General features: G+C 34.9%; 1 protein-coding gene across 3 annotated transcripts in view; it reads right to left on the bottom strand.

Moving 5' to 3' along the window:
- paqr3a (progestin and adipoQ receptor family member IIIa) overlaps positions 1–8,864 on the bottom strand; it is a 39,806-nt gene extending 30,942 nt beyond the window's left edge. For 2 of the 3 annotated variants that reach the window (XR_007935377.1, XM_051929553.1), the window contains exons 1-3: positions 8,693–8,864; positions 7,967–8,043; positions 5,528–5,746 (exon numbers count right to left, since the gene is read on the bottom strand). Coding sequence is in view for 2 of the 3 variants with exons in the window: in XM_051929553.1 (XP_051785513.1) it covers positions 5,528–5,746; positions 7,967–7,986 (239 nt within the window). In the remaining variant the exon portion in view is untranslated. Of the gene's footprint in view, positions 1–5,527; positions 5,747–7,966; positions 8,046–8,692 lie in introns of all 3 variants that reach the window. The other variant, XM_028805603.2, reaches the window with a different exon arrangement.
- Positions 8,865–9,383: the final 519 nt, after the last annotated feature.

Here is a 9,383-nt window from a genome sequence, read left to right on the forward strand (position 1 = left end):
AAGATAACAATTTTCCTCAGGGTACCATACAAATAATTTTGTTGTAAATTAAATTTTTATTTTTATTTTTTTTAATTTGTCACTTTCTGCATATGGAGTACTGAAACAACTAAGTTCTTTAAAAATGTGAAATCTTTTACATTAACCACTTTTACAAAAGGCAAAAAAAAAAAAAAAAAAAAAAAAAAAAAAAATAATCTTGCCCATGCTCAAATTTGAAACAATGCAACTAAACTAAGGTAGAGCACACTAGGGTTGTCTGATCATGTCACTATTTAAATATAATTCAAATTTATTTATAATTAAAAAAAAAAAAGTATGTGATGGCAAAAGTGGACAATTGATTGTAAAAGAACAGTTATTTCTTTTACATCAACTAATTTTAGTTAAACCAAATGCAGTACTTTTATTTAGAATACAGTAATCCCTCGCTATATCGCGCTTCGCCTTTCGCGGCTTCACTCCATCGCGGATTTTATATGTAAGCATATTTAAATATATATCGCGGATTTTTCGCTGCTTCGCGGGTTTCTGAGGACAATGGGTCTTTTAATTTCTGGTACATGCTTCCTCAGTTGGTTTGCCCAGTTGATTTCATACAAGGGACGCTATTGGCAGATGGCTGAGAAGCTACCCAGCTTACTTTTCTTTCTCTCTCTCTTGTGCTGACTATCTGTGATCCTGACGTAGGGGGTGTGAGCAGGGGGGCTGTTCGCACACCTAGACGATACGGACGCTCCTCTGAAAATGCTGAAAGATTATCTTCACGTTGCTACCTTCTGTGTGCAGCTTTTAACTATGCTGCACGGTGCTTCGCATACTTAAAAGCTCAAAGGGCACGTATTGATTTTTTTTTATCTGTCTCTCTCTCTCTCACTCTCACTCTCTCTCTGCTCCTGACGGAGGGGGTGTGAGCTGCCGCCTTCAACAGCTTTGTGCCGCGGTGCTTCGCATACCTACAAGCCAAACAGCCCTATTGATTTTTTTGCTCCTTTGAAGAGGAAGATATGTTTGCATTCTTTTAATTGTGAGACTGAACTGTCATCTGTCTTGTCATTGAGCACAGTTTAAACTTTTGAAAAAGAGACAAATGTTTGTTTGCAGTGTTTGAATAACGTTCCTGTCTCTCTACAACCTCATGTGTTTCTGCGCAAATCTGTGACCTAAGCATGAGAATATAAAAATAACCATATAAACATATGGTTTCTACTTCGCGGATTTTCTTATTTCGCGGGTGGCTCTGGAACGCAACCCCCGCGATGGAGGAGGGATTACTGTAGTACCAAAACATTCTCCGAGAGTAACCTCTCCCAACCATCCAAGAACAGTTTGATGACAAACAATGCCTTTTCCAGTATGATGGAGCACAGTGCCATAAGGCAAAAGTGATATCTAAGTGGCTCAGGGAACAAAACATTGACATTTTGGGTCCATGGCCAGGAAACTCCCCAGACCTTAATCTCATTGAGAACTTGTGGTCAATCCTCTTGACAAGCAAAAACTCACTAATGATGACAAACTCCCAGCATTGATTATGCAAGAATGGGCTGCCATTAGTCAGGATTTGTCAGTTGATGGACAGCATGTCAGGGCAAATTGCAAAGGTCTTGAAAAAGGGCCAACACTGCAAATATTGACTATGCATAAACTTAATGTAATTGTCAATAAAAGCCTTTGAAACTTATGAAATGCTTGCAATTATACTTCTGTATGCCATAGAAACATCTGACAAAAAGATCTAAAAACACCGAAGCAGCAAACTTTGTGAAAACCAATACTTGTGTCATTCTCAAAACTTTTGGCCACGACTGTACTATATGTAGCATGACATAGCAGAAAGTGTGCCCTTCCCTGTTTTTTGTTAATTATGCAAACAGAATCAAATACTGCCTTTGTTAAGCAGTGATTTTTAAGAGCTGCTTGCTACATTCGTCTGAAGGCTGTGGTTTTCAAATTGATGTTTTAAGCAAATGTTCAGAAAAGAATATGTAAAAAAAAAAAAAAAAAAAAAAAAAAAAAAAAAAAAAAAAATTAAATGTATGGTAGATATAAAAGGAAAAGGGGCTGTGGTACATCACAAATCTTTTTTTGTTAATATGGAACTTCTCGCCATACTGAGTGTAAAAAACATTTCAAACAGCATGTTGATGGCATCCTTGTTATTGTAATATATCTACTACAGAAATACACCACCAAGAATTTTTAGCTTATATTTTAAAAAACCTGGACAAATACTGTACACATTTTACATGAACATTCCGATCTCTGTAAGGTCACCTGAAAGCAATTTTCTATTGCCCCATCAAATCCTGCACAAAACAGTTGCATACATAACCTTCCAATCCTACCTAGTAGAACTGGAACCTTTCCCTAAAATAGACAATTATCTTAAGCTTCCACATTCACCAAACATTCCTTGCTGCCATGGCAAGTGCCAGCTACCACTTAGACAAAACTTCTCACACAGCTTCTGCTACTGGGGCCTTAAACAGGTTTCATTTAGACTCCACTCTAACTGACCTCCAATGTACTATAGTAGGTGATCTTCCAGCAGTGACACTGAATTCAGAAGATTTGTCTATTTGTTTATTGGCTAAATTAGAACAACCATTTTCAGTACATTGTTTCCGATCATAAGATCTAAATGCAAAGTCAATTACCAACCTTTGGCTTAGGATTGTAAGATGTCAGATATTACGGACAACTCAAGCTAGCTGCAGAAATCTTTATACCCTACAAGTCGAGACCAATATTCCTTCCAACTATGCTCTTTGTAGTACCAAAATCTTGCAGGAGGACTTGAGACTGAAACCATGGTTTTTAAAAATAGTTATGTATAATGGATAGCTGTTGTCCACATAGAATCTAAAAACAAAATTTAGCTTCCTACTGCTAGAGGTCATTAGGGCAACTTTCTGGCAAGTAAGGTGGGGGGGGGGGGGGGGGGTTTAAGTATATCTATCTTTGGTGGGGCATGTTCTTTGGGAGACTACAGAAGGACTAGAAGTTGGACTAAAGAGCTGATGCTCTGAGTAGAGGAGATTCCCACTTTATTTACACTCTATGTGAAATGTCCTATGTGAATATACCCTTCACTTTCCAAGAGCTAGCTTCCACTGTAAAAGTCTAGTATGTCTAACGGGCATTGCTTTCAAATGCAATACCAACTCGTGGGTGGTGGGAACAGACGGTTGCTCCACCTGGCATCTTTGAGCTTAACTCAGCTGGGCTATGTGGGTCACACAACCATCAAGTACTTGCTGTGTAAAAGCACCAAAGCTTCAATTTCTCATATCACAATGTTACACTATTGTTTTCCACTATTAAACAAGTTCAGTTGACACTGCTGAAACTTATTTTTAGAAAATTTAAGCAATCTACTACTTTGAGATCCTATTTAGAATCAAATGTGACAAACAAAATGTTACAAAAAATCAAATGTCAAGTGAATTCAGCTTTACTCCATGATTATACATTTTTCCATTACAAGTTAATACACGTGTACCTTTATATTAATAGAGTATATTACAGCTCTTATTTAGTTAAAAAAAAAATAATGAAAAATAAACTACAACTCTTCTTTACCTACACAAAACCATATGTGGGAAAATTTACTTAAGCTATTTTTCTTTACTTGATTGTATCATATGAAACAGATCTAAATACTAAGCTTCATATAATGAAGACAAATATCGAAAAGCTAATATTCTTATTAAGAAAGGGTGGACTGCTTTACTGTTACACAAATAAAAACTATACTTAAGGGTGCTGCTGTTACATACTCATGGTATAAAATTAATCTAGTTCAATAGCCTCCTAACATGGGTCAGATGTTAGTGACTGAAATATCTCCAACAGTCCCCCACAATAACACAAACAGAACACTTGGATAATTTAAATGAGAACAGTCAATCATTTAGATATAACACAAATCAATCACGCATAAAATGAAAATTCACAAAGTATAAAACAAAAAGGCCTCCAACAGCAAAATGAAAAAAGAAAAAAACCCTTAATGACAATCTTAAAACTACAGATATACAAAAAACATTTAGAAGCTAAAAACAAGTCACGAGAAAGAAAAACAATATGTAAACTATGTCTAATTTACAGCATTATGAAGACATTTCATTTTGCAAGAACTTAATAATCTGTTACTATCCATTGGCATCTGGATATTATCCGCCACCTTTAAAGGTTGCTTGTCTGTGGACACGGCAAAGATGGCAAGCCAACAGTGTGAAACAGATTTTCACGTTCTCACTGAGCAAGGCTCAAATACCGATGATGCTATGGCATTTGCAGATTTATTTTGTATTATCACAGTAGACACAGCTAAGAAAAAAAGTGGACTCAAGTAAATGAGTGAGGGAAGGATATATAAAGAGTACAATACATGTGTCAACTGTGATCCTTTAAATGAATACTTGTCACAAACCTCCCATTTTTGCATTAATAGAATAGGAACTGCACAAAAGTTTCACAAGGTAGAACAATCATAAAAGACTTCTAAAATAATGAATCAAATTAAGACTATTAATGAATAAAGTGGCTATACCTTCCACATAAATGTATTTATCATTTCACAGCATTAGAAAATTAATGTAAATGGGTGATCACTTAAAAATTACTTTCAACTTCTATATTCAGACTTGAGAATGTTTCAATTAAATGATGAATTAATGTTTATGTCATTGATCACATATACAATTTAATATATGAAAGGAACATGAAAAACTAAATTTAATAGTGTTTAAAAGTGTAGACAAAAGTGTAAGTCAGTCTTATAGACCATAAAGGAAAAAGTAACTGGCTGGACTAGTACCAATGAGCACTTGCACTCTTGCTTTAGGTTCGGAGAGCAAATAGATAGATAGATAGATACATAGATACTTTATTAATCCCAATGGGAAATTCACATATAACAAATATTTAATTAAATAAATTTAATTAAAGGATTGAATGCAATGCTAGAAATCTGCTTGTCCGTTTAGCTATAAACTTGCTTGAACATTTTAAAATATTCATATTAGAAAACATTAGTCCTCAACAAATCGACAGTCCTTGAAAACAAATGCTTTCAGCAATGCATATGTACAGTACATACAAAGCACACGTTTCACTATAAACTCTTAGTATTATTTAGAAAAAACAGATTCTAAGTAAAACACAACACTGTGCAAGCAAAAACAACTGCATACTTTATGATACTACACTAATATGGTTACATCTCTAAATATGTATATATTTGGGGATGTAACCATACCTATATACATACACATATTTATATTATATATTTTACACACACATACGCATCACAAATAAAAAAAACTGAAATTAACCTAAAATTAACTGAATATAAAAATATATTTTTCCATTGAATTATTAAAATGATTAAAAGTACAGTGAACATTTTCTGGCTTACAAATAACAGCTAAAAGCAGCCTAATTGTTAAACATTTTAAGGTGGGAGATTAATGAGAACATTGTGAAAAATATGATATAATCATTTCTTTTGGCCACTCACCTTTTAAGACAAAGCCTTGAGGGTAGATAGGCTCTGTAGCCATCAGTGATGTAAGGGTTTTCTTTTAGGAACACAGGAATTTGTTCATATGTGTACAGCCGAATCCCTCGTGGCACTAGCACTGGCCAGTACTGATAGCTACCCAACTCTATGTAATGGGCATTTTTAAGCAGTTTCTGTGGCATGATGGCAAAAACATTGGTTTTAACAGCTACAGCACTAAAGGGGAAAAAATGGAAAGTTGAAAATATTTTTCAGTGTTAGATAATTAGTTAAGAAAACAGGTTATTCAGCCAATAGATAAAAATACATTTACTACTTTTACCCGTGTTATTTTAAAATACCCAAAATATTTTAGCATAAGACATTTAATTCAATGATGTAACTGATACCCTTCATAATTAAACAGATGGTCTGGGGGCAACACATTCACACTATTTATTGCATGAGCTTGATTGCTAAAAAAACAAAAAAAAAAACACACAAAATCTCCAAAATGGGAAAAAATTGGTCTCAAGTAGATACTCAGTATTATTGCCATCATAAGTAAGTTTGTGTTTGATCCATTAAAGTATTTTTATTGTAACCATATAACATCCAATAAGCAAAGTTGTGTTTTTTTTTTTTAAAGTAAATGATTTAATTAAGCACAGTCTAACACACACACAAAATACTCTTTAATATTGGAACTTTTTTTTCATGAAGGGTACGGCCATCATAAATTTGCATCAGTATGGAAAAGCATTCATTGCAGTTATAATACAATCAGGGTTCAGTACTGAACATTAATTCAAACACTGGTACACAATATCTAACATATAAACTAATTTAAAAAAAAAAAAAAAAACACACATACACACCAAGGAGAACAAAGCATTTGAATACTGAGAATTTTAATATGGACAAACGGCAAAACCTAGATCATCTGAAATAAATCTGTTTTTTCTTTCCTAAATGTGATTTGCAAATAATATACATTACATAATTATTTCAAATTATTGTTTGGTCTATGACACAATTTACTTTGCAGAAACTTTTAAGCTGTTTTATCCATTATATGTTCTTAAAAACACGAAGAAACTGAAATGGAAAAATTAGATATATTTAGCTATATGAAAAAGCTTTTCAGAAAACAACAATTGTTAATTCTGAAAGAACACCATTATAGAAATCAGATATCGATATGAAGCAGTATGTCGTCCCACACTATTTACAGTAGGTTGTGGACTGAATGATTTTCTTTAATTCCTTGGAAACCACTTGTCATTACAGAGATTCAGTTTGTATGCTACAAACTAACATAAAGAAACAGAAAAGTTGCTTTGTGGAGTAAAATATATAGTGCAATTCAAAGAGCTGTGTGTATGTATTTTAAGCAAATGTGATGCGATTTTCAGTGCAACCAATGCCTTATGTAAAAAATACCATATTCAAATAATTCCATTCCTTCATTTTTCCAAACTCTCTTATAGAGTTCACATTCATGGCTGTCTATCCTAGTAGGCAGCATGAAACAACTGACAAAAACAAACAAACAAATTCTTGACAGGATACCGGCCAATTGCAGGGCACACTCACACCCACCCACCTACAATAAAGAGCCACTAGTTAACTCATCTTTGTTTGGGGTGCTAAAGTAAAATCAATCCAACCGCCATGCAGTCAGTGTGCGGGCCAGGATATAAACCCAGGATTCCTATGATGTCAGCTAACAACATTAACCACTGAAACACTATGCAGCCTGTCCCAAGTGAAACTTTACTAAATATTTTTTGGCAAACATGAAACAGAAATGTTAATAACTGATCCTACTGATCAAGGTAAATTAAGTGAGAAAGATGCATTTTATATTGTAGGGAGGTCTCCCAAAAACTGCATGTCTTAATGAAATACATTTTCTCTACCAATCTGCCTTAACATTAAAAAAATTAAATAAAATGACAATGATCAAAATAAATATACAGGCTAGTCTTTGCCTTACACATTTTACGGACCTTTAGTCAGTAACAAATCGGGGCCTAATGTGTCCAATTTCTGAAAACTGTACCTCCAAAGATTACAACCACTTTTAACGCACGTTTAACCAGATTGTTTTAGTGGATTATATACCCAGGTTTTAGTTCCTGGGCATTTGAAAGCCTATTTCTACAGAAAGACCTTATAAAACAATCACGATCATAATATACTGTATATAACCTACCTATTTTCCCTACAAGTATAGGTTCTGTTGAGCCGAAATTTAATATCGGAAGCAAAAAAGCTCAACACATGAGCCATTTTTGACGGGATGCAGAATACACTTGCATCGAACCAGTTAACCTGATCAAATCGAACACGACAAACTTAAATCTCTGTAAACTGGGGTGTACAAAACATATTTAAAAGGTTTAATGGAAGAAGGAAATTAACACGTAAAAAATAAGCAAATGGTGCAGAAACCTGTCAAATCCTTTGTTCATCTGAAACCAATGCTGCGGAGTGATGCACCGAAACGCTCACTGATTTACTTCATTGCTCTCTGTAAAATTAAAAAAAAGGAATGATTAACAAAAGAATATACAATTCATTGTTAAAATCGAAACAGTATGTAATATTAGCCCTGATGCAAAAACATCTTCTTAATTTGTCACTCGTTGGCATAAATGTGAGCAGAGTGCAGTTAAGCTGTCGGACTTTACATACACAGATTTTCGGCTCAATTGCACGTCCAGGTACCTAACTCGCCAGTTCTGTTTAGTTTTTGAAAATATAGACACAGTTGAATCATCAAAACGTATGTTTTGACGGTCGCATTGGATAAACACTTAAACGCATCAACTTCTCACCTGAGGCGATTACACGTTTAAACATACAGATTTTGATGGGAAATAAATATAACACCGTCTAACAGAAATGGCAAATAATCAGAGAAAAACACGTAAAAGGTATCACAGTATAATAAGTGGAGATTAGATCTGGATACAACGGTTATCAGTAAGCAGACAATATTGTTATGGACGGCCAATTAACAAAGTGTCAACTGTTCATTTCATATCTTTAGTCGCGTCGTCATTTACCTATCATTTAAAAAATCCGTTTATTACCGGCTGTGATAAAAAAAAAGATAAAGCTGTGTCTCTGACAGGTAAAACGCTTCTAGACAATGGATATTTGTTTTGAGAGCACTTACCGTTTTTTTTTTCTAAATAACCATTTTATACGGGAAGTGTCATTATATTATACGGCTGTTGAAAAGTGCTACACATATTAGACATAATAATGATACAAACTATACAATCAGCCAGCTGACTCCATCTTGTTCCCTCGCATACAGAGGCGCGCGTACAAGCGCGCACTTGCTCTGCGACGAGGCAAACGATGGGCCCCAAGTGTTCACGGAGCCGCCTGTGTAAAATCGACCACCTGCCACCCGCGCGCACCTCCTGTATTATAGGTGGCAGGTTGCCATATCATATTTACTTTCCGATCAATATAACGCTAATTCTTCATATGTTTCCTTAACGGAATTGTCGGTGAACTCAACTCCTCATTCATTACCAATGTGTAACTGTGCTTAATTGCAAGTGAAGAATCACTGAAATTTCTTACATCCACCGTACAAATACATGACTCTTTTATAATCGTAATGTCTGGATTTTTGCCATCCTTGTGTACATTTTTATGATCTATTGTCAAAATCCGCTGAGCTTTCGGGCTGGCCAAATGGTGCATGTAACTACGATGACTTCTAGGGTCGGAGAAAATGCATTCGCCGTGTCATAGATAATATCTCCCACCCTCCGTTTCTTTACTGACAAATACTGACACTTGGAATAGTACTTTCGAAGTCCGCCCGGAGGGGTTTCAGTTAAGATGA

This window comes from Erpetoichthys calabaricus, chromosome 7, assembly GCF_900747795.2.
Source record: "Erpetoichthys calabaricus chromosome 7, fErpCal1.3, whole genome shotgun sequence".
Classification (NCBI taxonomy): domain Eukaryota; kingdom Metazoa; phylum Chordata; class Cladistia; order Polypteriformes; family Polypteridae; genus Erpetoichthys; species Erpetoichthys calabaricus.